We start from the raw sequence: 22,029 nt of genomic DNA, 5'->3' as shown, positions 1-22,029 counted from the left end.
TCAGGGATCCTGCTGCTCACCAACTCTACACTGAGCTCATGATGTGGTTGGTATTGAGAAGAGGTCTTATTTTGATTCCTGAATGGAGGCGGTGGTGGCTCACACCTTTAATCCCAGCACTTGGGAGGCAGAAGCAGAAGGATCTGAGTTCCAGGCCAGCCTGGTCTACAAAGTAAGTTCCAGGACAGCCAGGGCCACACAGAGGGACTCTGCCCTCCGCGCCCCGCCCCCAGCAGTGGTACTCCTTTGATTCTTGAATGGTTTAAGAGATCAAGGCCAGCCTTGGCTACAAAGGAAGTTCCAGGACAGCCAGGGATATAAAGAGAAACCCTGTCTCAAAAGCCAAACAAAAAAAGGGTGGGGTGGGGTTAATAAGATGAAATAGTACAAAGCAATAATCTTTCTTACTGTCTTACCTCCATACAAGGATTCCCCCTCCCCAGGTAAAAAAACGACAGCACACAGAAAGGAAAGTATAATTTATATGTACAACCGATAACCTGATACAGAAGAGGGATGGGGACAGACCAGGAGTAGGAGCGAAGAGACTGGGAAAGGGGCAGCAAGGAGGAAGTGGGGGTTCCCCATGCAAACTGCCACTCCCTGGCCCCTCCGTGGAGGGGATGTGCCCATATCTCCTTAGCCTGTTATCCACTATGTTGCTCTGGTCCCACAGGCAAGGTAGTCTCCTGACTAGGCCCCTGGCCTGACCTACTCAAATTTAGTCTGTATCCAGGCCTTGAGGAGGGAGGATTTAAGTCCTCCAGAAACCTGAGCCCCAGAGTGGGGGTCTGCCCCCATGTCTGGCCCTCTGTATTCTCTCCCACCCTCTCTAGGTTTCCTAGAGCAGGTTGGGGAGCTCCTCTTTGGCTTGAGGGAGTATCACCCAACCGTTACTCTGTGGGGGTGGTCCTTGGTCCCTAGGGAGGAGGAAGGTTACTAAAGCAAGATGCTGGTACACAGGAGGCAAGTGAGCCACTGAACAGCAATCAACTCCCTCCTTTGTAGCTGCTGCGCCCGCCCACCCTCCGTGTGGAGGCAGGGAAAGTGGCATGCAGCCGCCCTCCCCTCCCCTTCCCTTCCTTCCCCTGGTGCCCTTCTCATCCCTCTGGAATGACGTACCCTCCTCTTTGTTGCTCTTAGCGGCCAGGCAAGGCTAACCCCCACTTCTGCAGGAGGTGGAGGTGATTCTGCAGGTAAGGACTGGGGAGGCTCCACCTCTCCCCTCCCCACAATCATTTAGTGGGAAGCTGTATATTTGGTGGTGGGGAGCAAGGGTACTTGAAGACCCTGCTAACCATCTCCCACAGACCTCTTCACACCAGCACAGTCTTCAAGGTTTGGTGGGAAAGGTGTGTGGAGGTGGAGAGAGATAGGGTCCTTCTTGAAGGGAGAAGTCATAGAGGGGCAGAAGGGCTCTTAGCCCAGTGGTGGCCCAAGGGGTGGGGAAGGTGGAGGGTTGGCAGCAGGCCCCAAGGCCTGAGATGTGGGTCGGCTCCGGGGTCGGGGCCTAGGTGAAGGGCAGGCCTGAGATCCAGTCAGTCGTCTATACAAATCACCTCCCCTGCTCGGGGCTCCTTCCGATCCAGCCCGTCTGACCCCAAGGCTGCCATCATTTCCTTCTCTTTCTTCACCAGAACTGGGGGGCCGTTGGTGGTGGCTGCTTGGGGAGACGAGTATGGAAAGGTCAGTCCCTACATCGCAAACATCACTCCCCGATGAAAGCCTCCCCCACGGCCACGTCATTTCCTCCCACTCTGATTTTTCTTATAAATGTAGGACTCGGGTGAAGCCCTCTTCAGAGTCCCCTGATGTCACAGTATGACAGGTCTGATGCTGGAGCCTTTCTGAATTCACGCTCACTTCTTGAGGAAATGCGGGGGATACGAAGTCACATGATATGTGAGGCTTTTAGTTTCTTGTTTTTTTGTTTTTTTTTTTTTTGAGAAAGGATCTCTCTTCTTAGCCCTCACTGTCTTGGAACTCGAACTCACAGATATCCACCTGCTTCTGCCCCCCAGGTGCTGGGATTAAATGTGTGCATGACCACACAGCCCAGGCTGGCCTGAGGACTCTCAGGAATCCTGCCTTGGCCTCCTGATTGACAGAGTTTTGTCATGGGGATAGAAGAAGGGATACAAAGGAACAGATAAAACAAGCCCAGAACAACTCTTCCCTAAACAGTGGACACTTTCGAGGAAGAGAGGTGGGTTTAAACAGGGCAGGGGAGTCAAGCAGGAACAATGTTTGGCAAAACTGAGGGAGAAGCGAGTCGGAACAACCATCTACCTGTGATGAAGGACCCTGCAGGCATCTGGCTGTAATTGGCGCCTGCGGCGGCCAGAGCCCCTACGGGAGCGGCGCTGAAGGCTGCCCCGTACCCCGGTGGTGTGGCGTAAGGACCCGGGGGAAAGGCCTGGAATAGAGAGCAAGCTGAGGTTAGTTCATCCACAGTCTAGAGGAGAGGGATCATGCTCCAGAATTATTAGAGGCTGTGGGACAGGCAGGGAGACTCAAGGTGAAGACTATTGTAGCAGGCTGTTTCTCCATATATGTAGGATTCTGATGGAGCATGTGCGTGCGTGCGTGCGTGCGTGCGTGTGTGTAGAAGGGGCACTGACAGAAACAGGGGAAAGGGGGTTACCGGTGTGGGGTGAGGCTCTGTGCCCTTGCTGGCCAGCCGGCTGAGGATGCTGCGCTCGGACATCTGAAGGCGGGCTGCGATGGGGGGTATTCGGGACAGCGTGGCTGGCAGGCGGGTCACATCCGCCTTCATATCGCTCAGCAACTCCTCCAGCTGGTTCAGAACTGGGGCCCGGGCCACAGAGAAAGAAGGGCAAGAGAAAGATGGAAAGAGAGATGGAGCCAGAAAAAGTGACAGTCAGATGGACAAGTACAGTCAGAAAGAGAGGACACAGACATCAAAGAACCACAGTGACAAAAAACGACAGGAAGTAGACAGGAAAGGAGCGATTCAGAGGAGGAAAGTGTCAGGCCAGACACCACACAGGACAAATGGAAATGAAGAGGAAGAAGAAAGAATATGGAAAAGAGGAGGGGAAGACATTGGAAGACATGGGGTCGGGGGTTGTCAGAACATCCCATACTGGAACAGGAAGGCTTAGGGTGTGGGGATGGTGGGGAGGAATTGGAGGCACGGGGGTAGTATGATTGAAGGAATCAGTTTTAGCACATAACGGGGAGGCAAGTGAAGGGGCCAGCATTACATAGAGGGACCTAAGGCAGGAGTCGGTCACTACACCAGGTGCTGTTAGGGGGTCAGGAAGGCTCTGGGACTTAACCTATAATTGTCAAGGAGAAGGATGTGGGAGAAGAGGTTGAGGTCAAAGGTAAGTTTTATGGGGTATGGTCAAGGGTGGATAGGCAGGAGTTTTCACTTCATAGGATGAAGGAGGTACTAAGAAAGTGATCTGTGGGCTCAAAGCTAAGGACATTTGTGGTGTACACACACAAACTAAAGCTATCAGGATCATAGCAGGTACAACCATGTGGTCGCACTCCCAGGGATGAGGTCCCACTGAATGAGGTGACTGGTACCCTACCGGTCACGGATGTGAACCCTAGCAGTGGGGAGAATGGGCTCAGACAAGGGATAAAGGCTAAAACCCAAAAGGGTGCCAGCTGGGTCAGAGGTGGGGTTAGAGGTCAGAGGGTAGAGGGGTAAGGGGGCGAAGGGTGTGGGAAGATTTTGAAGGGTGCGGGGTGAAGACTTACGCAGCGTTGTGGGCCCTCCCCCGCGCGGGGCCACCGCGGCCCTTACCCTTGTGCAGGACGGCGTTGGCCGGCTTGTTCCCTGCCAGCGACTCCTTGGAGAGGTGCTGGTGGCTCTCGGCTAGGCACTCGGCCTCGGCAAAGCGGGCGTGGAGGGCCATGGCGGGGTGCGCCGGCTCCTGTGACAGGTTCAGGTAGGCCGCCCGCCGCAGCTGCTCCTCGATCACCAGCGCCTGCTCCAGGAGCTAAGGGCGCAGGAGAGAGGTGAGCACAGAGGTGAGCACAGAGGTGAGCACAGAGGTGAGCAGCGGGCAGGACACAGCACTGGAGAGCTACTCTGTCCCCCGACATCAAGGCCGAGGCAGACCAGTTTCCATCACAAGGGTACACTCGGATCTTAGCCCCAAGTGCTACCTCAACTCTCAAGATGTTAACACCCCCCCTAGACAACCTCCGACCCGAGACCTTCTTCACCCTACTTCTTTCCTTTTTCATCCCCACCTTGAACCTCCGGGCCAGGAACTTATTTTTCATCTCCAGGAAGTTCCCCTTATTGGCTTCGGTCTTAAACGGCTCATTGATAATGGCAAACTGAGCATCATTCTGGATGTCTTGCCACCGGGCATAGCCGTGACTGCCAGGGAAGGGAAGGGACTATCAAGGAAACTAACTGAATGGGCTTCACTGTGAACATTTCTTCTGATTGGCCAGATTTCCCCAGAGTGTGGCACAAGTCTCCCTGCCCCAAGTGTGGACCCTTCTTCGACCCGTAGTTCCCCTCTGTCCTGACTAGTTTTTCTCAACCTGATACAAGTTAGAGTTATCTGGGAAGTGGAACCTCAATCGAGAAAATGCCTAAATAAGGTTGGACTGGAGGCAAACCTATAGGGCATTTTCTTAATAATGATTGATGTGGGAGGACCCTGCCCACTGTGGGTGGTGCCACTCCTGGACAAGTGGTCCTGCGTGCTATAAGAAAGCAGGCTGAGCAAGCCATGAAGAGCAAGCCAATAATCACTCCTCCCTGGCCTCTGCATCAGTTCCTGCCTCCAGGTTCCTGCCCTGACTTCTCCGGAAGATGCATTACAAGTTGTAAGATGAAATAACCCTTTCCTCCCCACGTTGCTTTTGGTCACGATGTTTATGGCAGCAACAGAAACATGGCTAAGACCCCTTCTCTCCTCAATCGTGCATCTACACAAAGGATACAGGACAATCCCAGCCAGAAGCCAGTAGTCATGTCTTCGATGCCAGATCTCGTTGAGTTTCCCCGAGGAAATAGCTGCCCTCTCTTCATTTTGCCAAAGCGTGTGTAGCTCTGCAGAGAGACCAGCGGGAGCATCAGGTTTGTGACCCGCATCCATCCCAACAGTCACGTACAGATGGAAAGCTGAGTGACGCCAGAGCACTAAAGGCTCATTAAAGGCTCCTAAGAACTGTGAATAGGGTGAAAGACGGAGCTCGGTGGTTAAGAGCACTTGTTGCTCATACAGAGGACCTGAGTTCAGTTCACAGCACCCACATGGTAACTCACAACCATCTGCAACTCCAGGTACAGGGGGTCCAGCACCCTCTCTGAGGGTGCTACCCTACATGTGGTGCATACACATACATTCAGGCAAACACTCAGACATGAAATAAATCTGAAAAAAGTTTAAAAAATGGGGAAAGGTTATGGTAGGTGGTAAGAAATAAAGTTAGTTATGAACAGGCTCACTTAATTAGGATTAAGGCAAAAGACTCTATTAGAGACGAGTGGGAAGACGCACAGGCAGCATGCACTATCTCATGGAAGTACTTGGAATTAAATGTAGCAGGTAGCCTCAGGCACAGTGAGAAAGCCTGAATGTCAGGTAACAGACGACTCGCACCTGTGAAACCGCCATCGGCAATATTGAACATGAACCTTGGCTTCTCCACCTTCTCCTCACGGCGCCCATTGGACCGTGGCTCATCTCGAGGAGGCCCAAGTCGAAGCTCCCGTTCTGCTTTTACATCCTCTGCTAGGCCGAACAGGAAAAGCTCACACCTCAGGACAGCCTCCTACTAGGTCTCAAGACTACTTAATACATAAACCGTGCTGGCTCTTCCGACGGCTACCCACCCAAGACCCAGGCATTTGGTTCCCCCAGATTCCACCTCCCCTGGTACCCTCAGGGACTCTGGTGTCCAGGCCTTCCACCCATTACCTCTCTTGCCCAAATCCCCTGTTTCCCCCTCTGGTCTCTCCCTGTGTTCCTGTACATCCAACGGTTTCTCCTCCCCCCTTTCTCCTGGCGTTGGCTCTGAGGCTGAGGAAAGAGTCGGGAAATAGAAGGAAAGACGTTACTCTCTCCCAACTCCGGAAGACAGAGCTCCCAAATTCCAGTCGCCGTCAGCACTAGGACAATGACCCACCAGACTTGTCTCTGCCTGCTCGGTACCCAGGTTCAGGCTCCACCTCTCCGGGCAGCCCTGGTGCTTCATCCTCTGACAGAACCTTCCGTGGCTCCAGTCGCTCTCCAAGTGACGGGGCTGGGCTGGGAGAGTCAACCTGGTGGAGGACAGTAGAGTCACGATGAGCTATAGTTCCTAGGTACCAAGAGCCCTCCAGACCTTCCACCCCAGTCCCTCAGAGAGATCCAGGTGTCCGCACACCTCTGTCTCCATCTTTTCCCCTATTTTGCTATTCTTCTCTGGCTTCTCTTCCGGGTTTTCAGTGTCATCCTTCTCCAGAGGTGTCCTTATGCCATCTCCTTTCTCACTTGGGGCGGGAGTAGCTGTGGGTGAAGGCAGAGTGCTATGGTTTGACCACTTAAGTGCTCTCCAAAGGTTCATGTGTTGAAATTTAATGCCCAGTGTGAGGTAATAAAACGGTAGAAACTGAATCTAAGTACAGTATTGACAGGTGGGGTTTGGAGGAGATAACCGGGATTAGATAAGGTCAGGGTGAAGCCCCTCCTCCCAATTGAATCCTGGTGGCTCTTCAGAAGAGGGGAGAATATACATGCATGCTCTCTGCAGTTCACCATGGGACAGCCTGTGGGACCTCAGGATTCTGCAAGCAAGAAGGTCACCACCAAATGCAGCTGTTGACCTCGAACTTCCAAAACCATGAGCCCAGATAAGTCTACTTCCTATAAAGCTGTCCAGCCTCAGGTGTCTCACTAGAATCACACGAACTGCGGGGAGCTGAGGTTTTCTACCCTGACATCTGACTGCACTTGTCCCCCTCCGTCCTGACGCCCAGTTACCAGGTTTAGAGGTGCAAGGACTGTTGGTGGTAGAAGCCTCGGGAGTGGCGGGAGACGTCTTGGCTGGAGAGGAGGCCCTGGAAGAGCGCTTGGAGTCAGCACTTGGGTCGGGCATCAGCTCCGGCATTGACCAGCGGCCATTGATATGCTCAAACTCCTGCACCTGGGGAAGGAGGTTTCCAGGACAAGGGTCAGTTCCCGGCACCGGGCACGGAGGAAGCCCCAGTCTCCTCTGTAGCACACCAGCCTGAGCTAGAACTTAGACAGAGGAAGGACAGAGACCAAGCAGCTGGCCAGATGCTCGAGTGAGGAAAGTCTGATACCTTCTTCTTGACCAGAGACATGACTCCAATGCGGGTCAACACCTGCTGGCGACTCAGCCCCTCCCGAGGGACCCCATCAGCGAAGGTCTCCGAGCCATCTGCCCCGGGTTCACACAGATGGCGCATGAACAAAGACACGTAGGCCCTGGAAAGCATGGGGCAGAAGGAAGATTGCAAGGTCTCAGGGGTGGGTCAGGCAATGAGGGATGTGCAGAGATTACTACCTCCTGAACTTCAACTCCCCAGCGGCTTCCAAGACTCGGCCCACAGGCCTCCCACTGGCATCAGCCCCCACACCTAACTCTTCATTGACCTTCCCCTTCAGCTCCCCCACGGCAGCTCCTGGGACTTGGCACTTTGTTCCTGGGCCCCATCAGTCAGTTATTCATCCTGTTCACCAGCTCCTCCTGCCAAGTTATCATGGCCAAGTAAATATGAGGCCAGGCTAGCCTAGGTGAGGCTCCTTCCGCAAACACCGCTCCCGTGAGGGAAGAGGCCTGGCCCCTTTATTCTAGGCTCTGTTGAGGGGAAGTGGGGTAGGCTGAGCCCACATCCCAGGAAATCGAGCCTGGACATGTCGCAAGGTAGGGAGGCGGTGATCAGCTGAGTAAGGTCACATCATATGGCAGCCAAGAGGAAGAAAGTAATACCCGAAGCTCTTAGCCCCTATTCAGTTCATCCCCAAATCATCCACACTCACTTAAACTCTTTCTCGGTCTTGCCCCTCAGGTCGCGCACTAGCCACTGTGTTGTGAAAGCGTCCTGAGGTGGCATCCCCCAGCGCATCACAGCGTTAAGGAATGCCTTCCGTTGTCGGGTGTTGAATCCCAATACCTGAAGATGGGGCGAAGTGGCCACGAATGGTTAGGAGTCTGAAGTCCTTCCCACTGCCGGTGGCCCAGTCCTCAGTTTCAGTCTCCCCCGGCCCCCCGCCACCATTTTCTCCTTAGAGATCACGTGTGGGTCCTGGGCAGAGTCTCACCTCAATGTTCCCGCCCACTCGAGCCAGCAGTGGAGGCAGCGGCTTGTCCTTTTCATTGCGGAGCTGCCTCTTAGACTGTCGACGACCTAAGGGTAAGGGTGACACTGGTTAGCAGAGTCATCTCCTCTAAGCCCTCAGACTTCCTTAGCACCCATCCCATAATGCAGAAAACTCAGGCTAGCCTGTGGCATGTGTGCCTCTAATTTCCTCCAAGTACGTTGTCAGCAATACTACCTAGTAAGGCTAAAAGAAGTCACATTTGAAAATTAATAGCAAATATCTCACAGACAGTCCTACTCATGGGAAAGTAAAATACCATAATTTTCCTGTCTAGTCTCACGTACGTGTGTTCGTACTTTTGGATGAGGTCTGTGTGGACCAGCCATCCAACTCCTAGACTCAAGCAATCCTGTCTGACCCTCCTAGGAGCTGGACCTGCAGGTGCGCATCACCACGCCTCACTACCTTTCCTGACCTGAGAGCATCTGATACCACATGGCTATGTGCTCCAAATGTGACAGAAAAAGAAGAAAAAAATAGTGGGCATAAAGGAAGCTAGAAAGAAAAACTGCAAGGCTGAGACAGGAAGTCAAGACAAGAGGCCACCTTCAGGACGCTCATCGAAGTCCTCATCCTCCTCCTCTGACCCCACTGAGTATTCTGACTGGTTATCTGTGAGGACAGAGGGTTCAATGGTCAGCGGTAACCATACTGGGGCCCTTCCCACTTGGATTCTTCATCTTGGACATTTCTCCCCCTCCACCCGGCCTTGGTCCTGCTGGAGACACTGGGTCAGATCCGTTATTCATATATTCCTAGCCATCTTTGGTCTCTGGGGACCGCCTACTGTACCACTCTGCCTCCTGTCAAAGCTACCCTAAACACTGAGTCTCAGGGTGTTCACAAGATCCCTCTGTAGTCCCTAGAAAGTTAAATCCCCACAAATCCACCTGGCCTTAGAAAAGTTCCCCTTGACCCTTCCCAGTCACCTGGCCTCCAAAGCTCTCCGTCACCTCCTCCCGTCCCACCCCTCGGGGCAGTCCTCACCTTGATCCTCCTGCGCCGCATCATTGTAGTTAACTTGCTTTCGCACCCGCTTCCCCTTGCCGAGGTTTCGGGCAAGGTCTTCTTGCTGCTGCTCATAGTGATGCCTCAGCAGCTTCTCCCAGTAGTCGGGGTCCACATTCTCCTCCTGCTTGATGATCTCTCGCTCGATCTCCTCGATCTGCAAGGCAGCCGAGTGAGGCTGGCAGCCTCCCTCACCAGCCCTTGGGCTGCATCAAACCCCCTCCCCCACGTAGGCCCAATGATGCGCGATGCTTCCTCCCTGTCCTCAGGTCTGCGTGCAGTCTGGACACTGCACAGCTTTCCTAGCACCTCTTCCCTGCAATGTGCTGGCTCCTTCTCTAAACCTCTCCTCCAATTCCCCTTACTTCCTCCCACAGACTCTAGTAGTTCTGTGACTACTAGAACTTTCTCTGCCTATGTCTCTCTCCAAAGTGCAGTCTCATCTATCAGAATGAGAGACTGCTTGAGGTCCACTGTTGCTTTTTGTGGGGGCCAGGGTGGGAGAATAAATCAAAAATAAGAGTGCAGACTTTCAAAATTTAGTGAGAGGCACTGCCCCTCAGCGATGGCCCTGGAGAGACAGGGTGTGGCCGGCCCCAACGCCTCTCACCTTGTCTTCTTCACGCACAACATACTGGGCCACCTTGAAGGAGCTGAGATACTCATTCATGTTCTGCACGTCAGTATCCTCAGTTGCATCCTGGTTTCGGTCCAGGAGTCGAGCGATGGCTTCGTTGTCATAGTGGATCACACTGCTGTCCTCCTCCTTATTCTCCCCTGGCAGAGACAAGGAACAGAAAGGACTTGGGGCTCCAGCCAGAAGCCCCGGCAGTTTAGGCAGGATGGTGAGATGCTCCACCCCTCCTCCTTCTCACTGGGCCCTGCAGAGTTAACTGTTCCCTAGGAGCTCATGTCAAGGGTCTTTGGCTTGGTGGCCAACCCTTCTCTCAGGACCACTAGAAAGGAGGTGTTTCTCTTCACCTTTGTTTTGTTTTGTTCGGGGCGTGTTTTCCTCAGGGGAGGACGGGACTACCTTCAGGGAGCGGAGGACACGTCTCACTCACCCTCATTCTCGTCCTTGAACAGCTCCTCGGTGCCGAACTTGAGGATGTCATCGAGCTCCTGCTTGGACATGGAGCCAGCCTTGGAGCCCAGGCCGGGCCGCACCACCAGGTGTGTCAACATCATCTTCCTCTTGGCCACCTGCGTGATCCGCTCCTCCACAGATGCTCGCGTCACAAAGCGGTAGATCATCACTTTGTTGGCCTGGCCAATCCGATGGGCTCTGCTGAAGGCCTGCAGGGGCAGGAGAGAAGGGAGGTCAGTCGGGGAGTGGCATGAGGAAGCGGGCACACGGTCAGGAAAGGAGGCTGGTGGTGAAAGGCCCTCCCCTCTCTCCGAAGACCCCCACCTGAGCAGGACAACCTCTTCCATGAACCCCTGTCAACTTGCTGAATGTTACAGGGGATTTAGGATGCAGGTTCCCACCTGGATGTCATTATGAGGGTTCCAATCAGAATCGAAGATGATGACAGTGTCAGCAGTGGCCAGGTTGATGCCCAGGCCTCCAGCTCGGGTGGACAGGAGGAAGCAGAATTGTTGGGCACCAGGAGCTAGAAGGTGAGAATTAGGAGGTCAAGTTCACCACCAGCTGCTAGACGCTCTGACTATAAACCACTATATCCTAACTCCAAAGTCCAAGTTTCCAACATCCCCTCACCATCCCCCATCCTGAGGATAAGACAGAAGTTTCTTGGGCCTTCCATATCCATCGGGACCAAAGCATTTCATTCTCACCATTAAACCGATCAATGGCCTCCTGCCTAAGGGCGCCAGTGATGCCGCCATCGATGCGTTCATACTTGTAGCCTTCGTAGTCTAGGAAGTCCTCCAGAAGGTCTAACATTTTGGTCATCTAAAACAAGGGACAGTAAGAGTTCAGAAGGCTACGACATAGCTTGGGCCTAGTTCCTCAAAGTAATACGTTACTGTAACAAATTCCCAAGCCTTATTCTGAAACACAACCACCCTCTGAGACTCCCAGTGATTCACTCCCTCTGTCCCCAGCCATCACTGTTCTAGTTCCACTCTTGATTAATCTTCTGATAAGGCACAGGTTCTCCGAGACCCATGAAAAGGTTTCAGAGAAACCTATAAATACTTTGAAAAGCTCATAACACTGGTATGTGGTTTTCTCCAAAGCGGAAGAATACCTTCCATCAGAATCCTAACGGGTCGGTACTTCCCTACCTGCATTCGATCACAAGGCTGACAACCACACTAGTCTTAGGAACAAGGATCAGATCAAGGGGTGAGCCAGGCAAACCAGGCTTTTTGCTTTGTTTTTAAAGACAAGGACTCACTGTGTAGGCCTGGCTGGCCTGGAACCCGCTATGTGGACCAGGCTGGATTAAAGGCGTGCACCACACCTAGCCCAAGACTTCTTTATTATTGTCTTATTTGTGGATCCAATCATAGCCTCATGCAGGCTAGGCAGGGGCTCTACCACGGAGCCATCTCCAGCCACGTGCCCTCTCTTTTTGTCACTCGAATATGGGGTCTCTCTATGTGTAGACTGGCTTCAGCCTCGGCATCCCAACTTCAGGGATTATAGGCATGTGTCGCCTTGCCTGCCTGAGTCAAGACATGCTCATGAGCAGGAGGATCTCAGTCTTTCCTACTAGAGCAGCCCAGGAATGAGGACAGGCATTAAAGTCTGGTTGGCGGATGGCCACAGGACACAGGTATGAGGCAAGCAGACGGCTGGGTCACCTGCGAGAAGATGAGCACTCTGTGTCCTTGTTCCTTCAGCTTCCGCAGCATCTTCTGCAGCAGCATAAGCTTCCCTGATGACTTAATGAGTGCCCCGCCCTCGTAAGCCCCACTGGGGAGTTTCGGAGACTCCTGAAAAGGGGGAAAGGGGGTCAGGGAGCGTACTCCTTACTTCTGCCGTGACTAGAAAAACCAAAAGCTTAATACAGCTCCCACACTTCTCAGTTCCTACCCTTCCAAGGGCAGAACCTGGGCCCTGCAAGCTAGTTCCACCCCTCTGCTCAACACAGACCCTCCCAGAAAACCAGCCATGTGATCAGCCACCCCTCAACCCCCCACCCCCCACCCCCACCACCCTCGGCTTCCTACCATGGCAGCCACAGGGAAGAGGTATGGGTGGTTACAGCACTTCTTAAGATCCATCATGATGTTAAGCAGCGACACTTGGTTCCCACCGCCTCTCGAGTTCAAGGCCTCAAAATTTCGAGTTAGGATGTACTTGTAGTATTTCCTAAAGACCAGGGTAGGGATGTACAAGGGATAATAAGAAAGAAACCACTTCCTTTTTCTTTCTTTCTTTTTTTAAAATTTTTGAAACAAGGTTTCTCTGTGTAGCCCTGGTTATCCTGGAACTCACTCTGTAGACCAGGCTGACCTCAAACTCCGAGACCCATCTGCTCCTGCCTCCCAAGTGCTGGGATTAAAGGCAGGGGACACCACTCCCAGCAGCAACCACTTCTGATACAGCACTTGGTCCCAACTCTTGGAAAGTTACTATCACCCAAACCCCAGTCCCAAGTCAAGGCAGCCTGTCCTGAGTCTCACTTCTGCATGGGGCTTAGTTCCACTCGGACAATGAGCTCCGTCTTGGCCGGCATGTTCTTAAAGACATCTGCCTTGAGTCTCCGCAGCATGTGTGGCCCCAGTAAATCATGCAGTTTCTTAATCTGGTCCTCTTTGGATATGTCGGCAAACTCCTCCAAGAAGCCCTCCAGGTTGCTAGCAGACACAAAGAGGTGAGAAGACAGACAAGGTGACAGACAGTCCCCTGCCTCTGATCTCAGGCTCCATTTCCTACGTCCGGTGGATCTTTACTAGAACCCTGGCGCTGCCTTCCCTCCCTGGCACAGCCCTTCGGGAGCACTTACTTAAACCTCTCTGGGGTGAGGAAGTTCAGCAGATGGAAGAGCTCCTCCAGGTTATTCTGCAGTGGGGTCCCCGTCAGCAGCAGCTTATGATCTATCTTGTAGCCATTGAGGACCCTGAAAAACTAGAAAGTGAGACAAGGACAGGCAGGAGAAAGGGTTATCAGTGGGAAGTGGCTGTCTCACCTCACAGACATTTCCCTATCGCCAGATGCTGAACCCCATACCCTCAGGATGAGAGACCCCCAAGTCCCCAGCCCCACTCCCCTCCCAGAGCAGTCCTTTCTCCACACAGAACAGGAACCCTCCTTCCAGGCTACAACTCCCCCAAAGGATTTGTGTTAAGGATTGAGACAGAGGGGAGTCCACAGCCTCATTCTGGAATCTCACGCACCTTGGACTGGTTGTTCTTGAGACGATGAGCTTCATCCACCACGAGACAGGCCCAGCGGATGGAGCCAAGTGCTGCCTGATCGATGGTGATCAGCTCATACGACGTCAGGAGAACATGGAACTTCACCTGAGCCTCTCTCTGCCAACAAAGCCATTGCCCATTCAGCTGCCACTTACCACACACCCACCTACACCCCAGCCTCCGCCCTTTATCGAGAACCACGTTCTGTGTTTCCCTCGGGAAGTCGAACAGCGGCTACGGACCACAGCTCTCAGTCCCCCCCATGCCCAGTACTGACAGCCTCATGCATGCTTCCAGGAGTGTCTACAATGGAGGGAGAGTACAGAGGCACAGAGATGAGGAGAGGAATCCCTGGTTGGGACAAAGAAATGACAGACCCAAGGATCTTGGAGCACGAGACAGGGACTCACCTTCATCTTAAAAGCTTTCTTCCCGCCTTTTATGGCATTATCCTCAAAGGAGAACTCATTTTCTCGAATAATGGCCCGGCTGTCCTTGTCACCCGTGTATGTGACCACATAGAACTTGGGTGCCCACATTTGGAACTCTCGCTCCCAGTTGATGATGGTAGAGAGTGGAGCACTCACCAGGAAGGGACCTTTGGTGTGGCCCTGGGCGTCAAGGGTGGAATCCCATCAGTCCTGGCTCAAACACTACACACCCGTCTGCCTGCTCTGGCCGTCTATCCTCCACCCCAGTCTAGGCTAGCACTCACACCCTCGGGGGCCCAGAATCCACCGCACACCTCCTTGTACAGTGAGTACAGAAAGACGATGGTTTGGATGGTCTTGCCCAGGCCCATCTCATCAGCCAGAATTGTGTCGGTGCCTTGGGCCCACGAGAAGCGCAGCCAGTTGAGCCCCTCCAGCTGGTACATGTGCAGTGTGCCTCCTGTGGCTGTGATAAACCGTGGCTGGGTCTCGTATTTCACTGTAGGCTGTAGAGGGATGACATGGAAAGGTTCAAGGGGACAGGGTGCTTCGGCCCTGTCCTAACACTGCTTTCAAGCTGAACTACAATATCCTCAGCTACAGCCTGAGTTGAGTTCTACTCTTCAGTCCTCCCCTACCCCCACCTCCCACCCTCGGCCCCCAAATCAAACCCAGCAGCACCACTAGGAAGGGCTAGCTCGGAAAGGAACTGGGCTACTACTTCTGGAAGCACTCCAACTCCTACGCCAAATCCCTAGCCCCTCCGCGGGCCAGACTGAAGGGCGGAGAAAAGCGGTCGCTCAGAGCCGCTGACCGCTCCAGGACTCAGTCCCAAGGCTGTAGTGACACGGAAAAGAACTTACGTCATTAGTAGGTGAACTGGGAGGCCCGTCTCCCTGTAACTCCTTCTTCTTCTTCTTATACTTTCGAGGCTGTGCAGGGTCCTCCCCCATAATTAGCTCACTGAGGAAAGAGTGGGCGTCTGAGCAAGGCCTGGTCCTCGGGAGCCCCCCACTCTTCTAAATCTATTCCAGACCTGCCTCCCTCTGCCTAAAACCTTTTCTCAGATTCTCTCAGTTTCTTTCTCAAATGCATTTTAAAGAAAAAGTCTAACTACACGTACAGTTTTGAGTGTGTACATATGTATGCACATGCCATGGCCTACATGCAGAGGTCAGAGGACAACTTGTGGCAATTGGTTCTCTCCTTCCACCACATGGATACTAGGGGATGAAACTCAGGTCGTCAGGCTTAGTGGCCAGTACCTATCCACTGAGCCATCTTGCCACCCTCTCCCAAGCCTTCTATCCTCACTCCTGGGGTGATACCTTGAGAGTCAATCCTCCTCTTCCAGGCAATCTCTTACCCACTTCTCAGACCACATCTCATTTCCTCTTCTTATTCTTTTAGATTTAGTTATCTTTATTTATGTATGTGTGATAGGCATGCACATGTGTGTGGGGGTGCCCTCAGAGGCCAGAAGAAGGTGTCTGATCCCCTGGATCTGGAATTACAGAAGGTTGTGAGCCTGCAGATGTGGGTGCTGAACTCAGATCCTCTACAAGAGCTCTTAGCTGCTGGAACATTTTCAGGCCGGCCAGATCTTACTGCTTGTCCTTAAACTACCACTACCAAAGCCATCACAGGCCGAGCCCAGGCTGCCACTGCCCTAGGCTGGCTCTGCCGGAAACGGCATCCTCAGCTTAGTTTTCGTGTGCTGTGCGCCGGCTCCCTCACCGATGCCTCCAGTAGCTTTGCTTGTGGTCTTCGTATTCGGGGATGCTCATTTCATCCTCCTCCCAAGTAGACTGGTCGTAAGGTAAATCCTTCCATTTCACAAGATAGTGGTAATTCCCCTTTTTATCCATACTGTTGGGCAGAAGGCCAAGAAGAGACGCAAGAGGGAAAAAATAGAATGCATCACACACTGCACAAAGTCCTGATAAATAAAGTGTCAACAAACACAGCATCTGCTACCTTAGCCTTCTCGAGATGGTATGTAAAAGCCAACCATGACAGAACATCCCAGAGGGCCCACAGTACCACTCGCTTACCCAGACAGGATTTCTGAGTGTCTAATATGACACTCAGGCCCGGACAGAGGCACTAGGCTGAGCAGCAAGTGAACCACAAATTCCCATCTTGTCACTCACGCTTTGGTACAAATGAACTAGTGCTAGACGGTAGTAAAAGCCACACTGCAAACACTCATCTGGATGACCTGTTTCTCATAGTTTGCTTTCATGTCCCACCCCCATCCCTATGCTACTAGAAATCAGTGAAGAATACTGGACTGGGCTTTCCTCTTGGTTTCTCAAGTCCCCTAGAAGAGCAAGGCCAGAAGGACTGGAATTGCAGAAACAGTTACCAAACCTCAGCTGTCATCTGGTTTATATAGGGCCATCACCACAGCAAGCCAGTGTCATAGTCCAGGTAGGCCTTTCCACGGACCGACGGCTCACCTGTGGTTGATGATGCGGTGGACAGTCATCCACTCTGGCTTGATGCCGAAACGGTAGTACTTCTCCTCCATCTCAGCATAGTGAGGGTCCTTCACCTTGCGCTTGTCGCTCTTTCCGTCGTCCTCACTGGAGCCGTAGTCCAGGGGTGGGGGCTCATCCATGTCGTTCTTCCGCTGGTAGTTGCGGTACATTACCAAGTGGAAGATTTCCAGCTGATGGAGCAGAGAGGGAGAGAAGAGAGGGGAAGAGATGACATCCACATCCACAGAGACAAAGGGCAGCAGAGAAAAGGCTGGCTAAACATCACACAGTAATAACAAAAACAACAGTGAAAAAGAAATAAAACGCCTTTGATCCCAGCACTCGGGAGGCAGAGCCAGGCGGATCTCTATGAGTTCGAGGCCAGTCTGGTATACTGAGCGAGATCCAGGACAGGCACCAAAACAACACAGAGAAACCCTGTCTCGAAAAACCAAAGTAAACAAACAAACAAACAAATAAAATGGATAGGACAGAAATAAACACACCTGATAGAAGACCAGGCCTGGGAGAGCAGTTAGGGGACATGAGAGACAAGACAAGGGGTGATGATGACAGTGGAGATGGATAAGGAATAAAAGGATAAGGAAGGAGATGGCGGTCAGGAAAGGGGTGAAAACTAACAGAAATGAAAAGAGATCAAAGAACCAGAGGTAGAAACTGAAGCAGGAAGAATGGAAGGGAAAGGCGATGGAAGCCGAGAGGAGAGGGAGGAGAGGGCAAGTGGCTGAGACAGGACCCTGGGGGCAGGACAAGCCTTGGTACCTGCAGCTCCTTGGCCCAGGAGCAGTGCCAGTAGGAGAGCCCCACCCACTTGACAAAGAACTCTCGCTCTGATCTGCCTTGAAGAGGACGAGGGGGTGGCACATCTGGATTCCCGTCCGCCTGTTGGGGTGCTGGCATGGCCACAGGTGGCTCCCCCCATCGCCAGTGCAAGATCTTCTGAACACGGCCCTTTAGCACAGGACACTTCAGGACGGACACCCGGGAGAGAAAGGCAGGAAAGAGGCCGAGAGAGCCCCTGTTAGGTAGGACGAAGGCCCAACAAAGGCTGAGGGCAGGGGAGGAAGAGCCGCGTGCTTGGGCCCCGAGGGACATGGCTGTACCTACCGTGCATCGCGGGCACAGCCACTCCCCATTGGGGATGTCGGGCAGTGGGGGGTTCAGACAGTGGATGTGGTAGGAGGAGATGCAAGCGTCACAGCACAGCAGCTCCCCACCATCCTTGCACACCCGGCAGTACTCCATGTGGTCATCCTCTTCCTCCTTCTCGCCTTCCTCCCCCTCCTCCTCATACTCCTCCTCCTCTTCCTTGGCCTCCCACTGTACCCCTTCCTTCTCCTGGAGGCCAAGAGCAGAAAGAGAGAGGTAGAAGAAGAGGAGGGGAGACTGGAAAGTTGGGGCGAAGCCAAGAAGACTATGAGTCCCAGAAATGCACAGATGTCTCATGGGACCTACCAAACAGGAGAGCCCCATTTTCCAAAAATACTGACTCTGGGAACAAAGGGTTGAATGAAAGGACCCAACGAGGAGTCCAGAATCCTGTGTACCTACTGCTGAGAAGCCCAGAAGACCATAATAGAAAGCAAGAGGAAGAGAGATGGGTGGAACCCGGGGGCACCAGGTACTCACACAGTGGGGGCAGCTCCATTTGCCCTCAGGAGCCCGGTCAAGCTCAGGGTCAAGGCAGACGAGGTGGTAGGCACGAGGGCAGGTGTCGCACAGAATAATTTCCCCACCCTGCTGGCACACCTCACAGTAATCCTGGTGGTCCGTCTCGTAGCCATCAACCTCCTCCTCCCCGGCCACTGCAGGACAGCCCAGGACTGTCATACACCCCAGTCAAGGCAAAGGGAACAGAAAAAGAAAGAAAGGAAGGGGTTCAGGGAAGACAGAGAAGGGTGGAATCGAGAAGTCAAAATCTGCAGTGAGAGAGACAGCAAAGGAAGAAGAGGGCGGACAGAGAGGCTCGCACAGGACAGACTTACCCTTCTTCTTTTTCCTTCCCGGCCGGCCTCGCTTCAGTTTCTTGGCACGGACAGGGCCATCAGGCCGGCCCGAGGCACTGTGGACACTACCACTGTCCAGGTCTGACTCCTCAGCTTCTGCTTCAGGGCCCTCATCACTCTGAAAAACATACTGCCCACGGCCCGTGGCCGTCAGTGAGGCGTACTTGATTCTACCCACCACTACCCTGCATCCCTAGACTGGGGTTCCCCACCCCACTTCCCCATGGACTATCAAAGGTCTCAGCCCTCGACTCCCGGTGTTTATCGAACAGGAAGAGCCACTCACCGAGCCTGCCTTCTTCCTCTTGGCGCCCAGCAGCCCCAGCTTGATTTTGAGGGGTGCCATTTTCTTTCCGCGAAGCTTCTTGCGTCCGTCAGGCACTCGGGGGCTCTTATTCCGCCTCTTGTGGCCTGGACCTGAATGAGAGAATAGGGAGGAGGGGAGAAAATCCATAGGCCATGGCACATCCTGGAAGAACAGGGGTCACGGGGAACTCTGGCCTGCGCCATGGGCTACGGTGTTACTCCTTCCCCTTCATGGGAAGCATTTCCTCCCCAGCGATCAGGGCTGGGACGGCATGCGTTACAGCCATGAAGCCATGCAGTTCGGAGAGCGGGAAAACGGGTTGGAAGAAGAGGGTTCCTACCTTTGCCTTCTTTGGTTTTGGCTCTTCTGATGGGTGGGGGCTGGATTTCAGGAGCAGGGGGTGGTGGAAGGGCAGGGAGGGGTCCAGATGGTGCTATGGGGGTGGCTGGGGAGACAGCAGCTGACACCTGCTCAGCTACAGCTGCGGCCGCCGCTGCTGCCGCCGCCGCCACAGCAGCTGCTGACCCTTTGAAGGGGTTATTAGCGCTGAACTCTCTCCACTTGGCCCCCAGGATGGTCATCATCTTCGACATTGGGATCTTAGGATTCTTCTTAGCAATCAGGGGCCTGCAAACAGAGAAGCAGAAAATCCAGACCTTTCACAGATGGTCTGGGAATACTGCCATCTCCCCATATCAATTAAGTCTATGCTAACTACCCCGGGTAGGGGGAAATGTGTCCTATTAAGAAAAATATTAATTTAAGTAACAAATGAAGCAAATAGAAGTTAAAAGGGAAATATACCCTGTTGCACACCATCCTCACAATGGTGCTCTTGCTTTGATTTTTCTGCATTTTACTGAATTCTGTGGAACCTGAAGGAAGTTTCCCTTGGGACGGTTTGAAAGAGACACACATTGCATTTTCCTCCTGGGTGTGTGCGCATTGCTCCTACAAGGACACTTGTGGTCCTCAGTGCCGACAAACACACTGTCTTTGCCAGAGGTGTAAGGAAGATATCGCTAAGGACAGCTACCAGTTAGCATCCCTTGCTTGAGTCTAGGTACCAAAGGTACTGGGCTATGCATTCAACTTCCCACCAAATCCACACAGGCTCCTACAAAGTATGCATTATTTCTAGTTTACAGATAAGGAAACTGAGCACCAAAGAAATTAAGTAGCTTGCCCAAGATGAAGCCAGGGCACTAAACTGCCGTGTTAAACCTCAGCTTGGGCCTCCACAGCTCAAGTCCCATGCTATTAAATGCATGATGTGTTGTCAGAGGACTTAAGATCGAGTTGTGAAGACTTGAAACGAAAACTCTAGGACAATGATGTCACCCAGGTCTAAAGAAGTCAGAGAGAGGAAAATGGAACTGTCGGAGCAGAAGAAGACTCAATCCTTCCTGTCCTCACTATCTTCTAGTTCTGGAAAGTTCTCTAATGTAGTACTCGACTCATGACCTCTGCCCCCACAACTTTAGGGAAAGATGGAGTCTTAGCTGGGATTGACAGATCCCAAACCAAGAGTAGATTGAAATTATGTGCAAAATTTTGTGTGCACATGCCATGAATTTCCCTGGGAAGCATTTTCATATATTTTTAACAGATTCCAGAGAGGCCCAGCCCACACCCCAATATTAACTATTTGTCTGAAAGGATTCGCAGTGCCACTGTACCTCATGAACTGACTGAAGGCTTTATAGTTGGTAAGTGTGTGATAGTCCTCCTCAGAGAACACATGCTCCACATCCTCCAAGCCCCAGGTCAGAAGCAGGGCAGCTGATGACTTCTGTTCCACCTGCTGAGTGGGGGACAGCGTGGTAGGGTGGGGCTCCCCGACTCCTCTCCCAGACATCCTTCAATGTCTCACTTAGTCTCCACCAATTTCCTGTTCCCCTCTGCAGTCCAGTTCCCATGCTTTACAAACCCCAGCTCCGGCAGCATCCCTCCATCCCCATGCTGACCTGATGCCGACTCCTCGTTCTTACTTCCTAATTCTACTCACCTTTTGCCCCCCATCTCCTTCTCCCCTTTTCCTCCTCTTCGTCTTTTTCTCTTTCTTTTCTCGGTGCTTCCTTCTTCGTTTCCGACCTGGTCCAGTTCCATATTCACTGCCGCCGCTCTCTGACTTCTCCCGGTACTCATCTCGCTCTGAGCCAAATTCCTCTTCGCTGTCCTAAGGAAGAGAAATAAAAATAACACTTAGTCATTCTGACCACGAGCCAAGAACTGTTGCATGAAACATATTTTATCTCTTTCCATCTTTACAACCATCCTATGGAACAGTAGTTGATCTATATTTATTCACTTTTTTACAGAGGAAATTGAGGTACAGGGAGCTAACTACCCAGCCAGGAAGACAGAGGACTTCTAGGCTCTGAATTCACGCAATCTTCTTCCAAGACTGTGGTTTTCTTTTCCCCTCTGTATTGGGATTTAAACCCAGGGTTCAAACATGTGGGGCAAGCTCTCCACCACTGAGCTACACCCTCAGCAAGCCAGTGTGCTCTCAACTGTTTCTCTCAGATTGTAGGACAAGTTACAGTGACAGCTGGACTCTTCACCAGCTTGGAGAAAGTGAGGTTAGGGTTCCGGGTCCAAGAGATGCAGATGAGATAGAGGAGGGAAGGAGTGGAGCCTCTTGACATCAGGAACACCTCGACTCAGGTAACCAGGGCCAGAGAAGATGGACCGTCTCTGGGAAGAGGACCCTTGTGCCTTGCTCCAGCATCAGGGACCCTTGGTACTCACGAGCTTCTTGCGTTTCCGGGGCTTGCCTGGCTTGTTTTCCTTCTGCTTTTTGGGTCCTCGCTTTCTCTTCTTCACACCCAGTGCTGAAGGCAGCAGCCGGATAGCATCTTTATCTTTGGAGAGAAGAGAACCAGGAAACCTAAGCTTGGAGCACCCCAATCCCTGAGGTTCTTCACGGTCCCCTTTCTTCCCAACTCAGACGCACTCTCTAGGAACCCGAGCATCCATTCCGGCCCGTCACCATCACCGGGTGCAAACAGACTGCTTCTAGTACTCTGGGATCCTCTGATTCTGAATGGGAGGTCAAGGGTCAGAGAGGAAGAGCAGCCAAGCCACTCCCCTTTCCCCCTCCTACTA

The 22,029-nt window shown here is 52.7% G+C and overlaps 1 protein-coding gene and 1 non-coding gene across 12 annotated transcripts in view; both read right to left on the bottom strand.

Annotated features, from left to right (window-relative positions):
• Positions 1–464: 464 nt before the first annotated feature.
• Positions 465–22,029, bottom strand: part of Chd3 (chromodomain helicase DNA binding protein 3) — a 26,329-nt gene continuing 4,764 nt past the window's right edge. Inside the window, exons 1-40 of one of the 11 annotated variants that reach the window (XM_052756681.1) lie at positions 21,878–21,911; positions 21,673–21,785; positions 20,927–21,097; positions 20,598–20,722; positions 19,259–19,545; positions 18,898–19,028; positions 18,591–18,741; positions 18,235–18,428; positions 17,713–17,943; positions 17,368–17,571; positions 16,564–16,775; positions 15,839–15,970; positions 14,965–15,064; positions 14,416–14,607; positions 14,081–14,281; positions 13,650–13,787; positions 13,259–13,380; positions 12,936–13,109; positions 12,480–12,621; positions 12,111–12,242; positions 11,136–11,253; positions 10,827–10,951; positions 10,403–10,634; positions 9,949–10,115; positions 9,318–9,495; positions 8,877–8,942; positions 8,271–8,356; positions 7,989–8,122; positions 7,289–7,433; positions 6,966–7,128; positions 6,370–6,491; positions 6,130–6,265; positions 5,922–6,023; positions 5,604–5,735; positions 4,942–5,050; positions 4,234–4,366; positions 3,736–3,977; positions 2,645–2,808; positions 2,290–2,416; positions 465–1,663 (exon numbers count right to left, since the gene is read on the bottom strand). In XM_052756681.1, coding sequence (XP_052612641.1) covers positions 1,420–1,663; positions 2,290–2,416; positions 2,645–2,808; positions 3,736–3,977; positions 4,234–4,366; positions 4,942–5,050; positions 5,604–5,735; positions 5,922–6,023; positions 6,130–6,265; positions 6,370–6,491; positions 6,966–7,128; positions 7,289–7,433; positions 7,989–8,122; positions 8,271–8,356; positions 8,877–8,942; positions 9,318–9,495; positions 9,949–10,115; positions 10,403–10,634; positions 10,827–10,951; positions 11,136–11,253; positions 12,111–12,242; positions 12,480–12,621; positions 12,936–13,109; positions 13,259–13,380; positions 13,650–13,787; positions 14,081–14,281; positions 14,416–14,607; positions 14,965–15,064; positions 15,839–15,970; positions 16,564–16,775; positions 17,368–17,571; positions 17,713–17,943; positions 18,235–18,428; positions 18,591–18,741; positions 18,898–19,028; positions 19,259–19,545; positions 20,598–20,722; positions 20,927–21,097; positions 21,673–21,785; positions 21,878–21,896 — 6,096 coding nt within the window. In that variant the 5' untranslated portion in view covers positions 21,897–21,911 and the 3' untranslated portion in view covers positions 465–1,419. Of the gene's footprint in view, positions 1,664–2,289; positions 2,417–2,644; positions 2,809–3,735; positions 3,978–4,233; positions 4,367–4,941; positions 5,051–5,603; positions 5,736–5,921; positions 6,024–6,129; positions 6,266–6,369; positions 6,492–6,965; positions 7,129–7,288; positions 7,434–7,988; positions 8,123–8,270; positions 8,357–8,876; positions 8,943–9,317; positions 9,496–9,948; positions 10,116–10,402; positions 10,635–10,826; positions 10,952–11,135; positions 11,254–12,110; positions 12,243–12,479; positions 12,622–12,935; positions 13,110–13,258; positions 13,381–13,649; positions 13,788–14,080; positions 14,282–14,415; positions 14,608–14,964; positions 15,065–15,838; positions 15,971–16,563; positions 16,776–17,367; positions 17,572–17,712; positions 17,944–18,234; positions 18,429–18,590; positions 18,742–18,897; positions 19,029–19,258; positions 19,546–20,597; positions 20,723–20,926; positions 21,098–21,672; positions 21,788–21,877; positions 21,912–22,029 lie in introns of those variants that run through there. The other 10 variants (XM_052756676.1, XM_052756680.1, XM_052756678.1 and 7 more) reach the window with 10 other exon arrangements.
• On the bottom strand, positions 7,719–7,858 carry LOC128123582 (small Cajal body-specific RNA 21). The gene has a single exon (XR_008222755.1). It is a non-coding gene; the product is annotated as a small Cajal body-specific RNA 21 (non-coding RNA).

The sequence above is a fragment of the Peromyscus californicus genome, unplaced genomic scaffold (genome assembly GCF_007827085.1).
Source record: "Peromyscus californicus insignis strain IS unplaced genomic scaffold, ASM782708v3 Scaffold_3__1_contigs__length_106647218, whole genome shotgun sequence".
In the NCBI taxonomy this organism is placed as follows: domain Eukaryota; kingdom Metazoa; phylum Chordata; class Mammalia; order Rodentia; family Cricetidae; genus Peromyscus; species Peromyscus californicus.
Note: the sequence above shows the minus strand (reverse complement) of the source record. Positions and strands in the feature narration are given on the sequence as shown.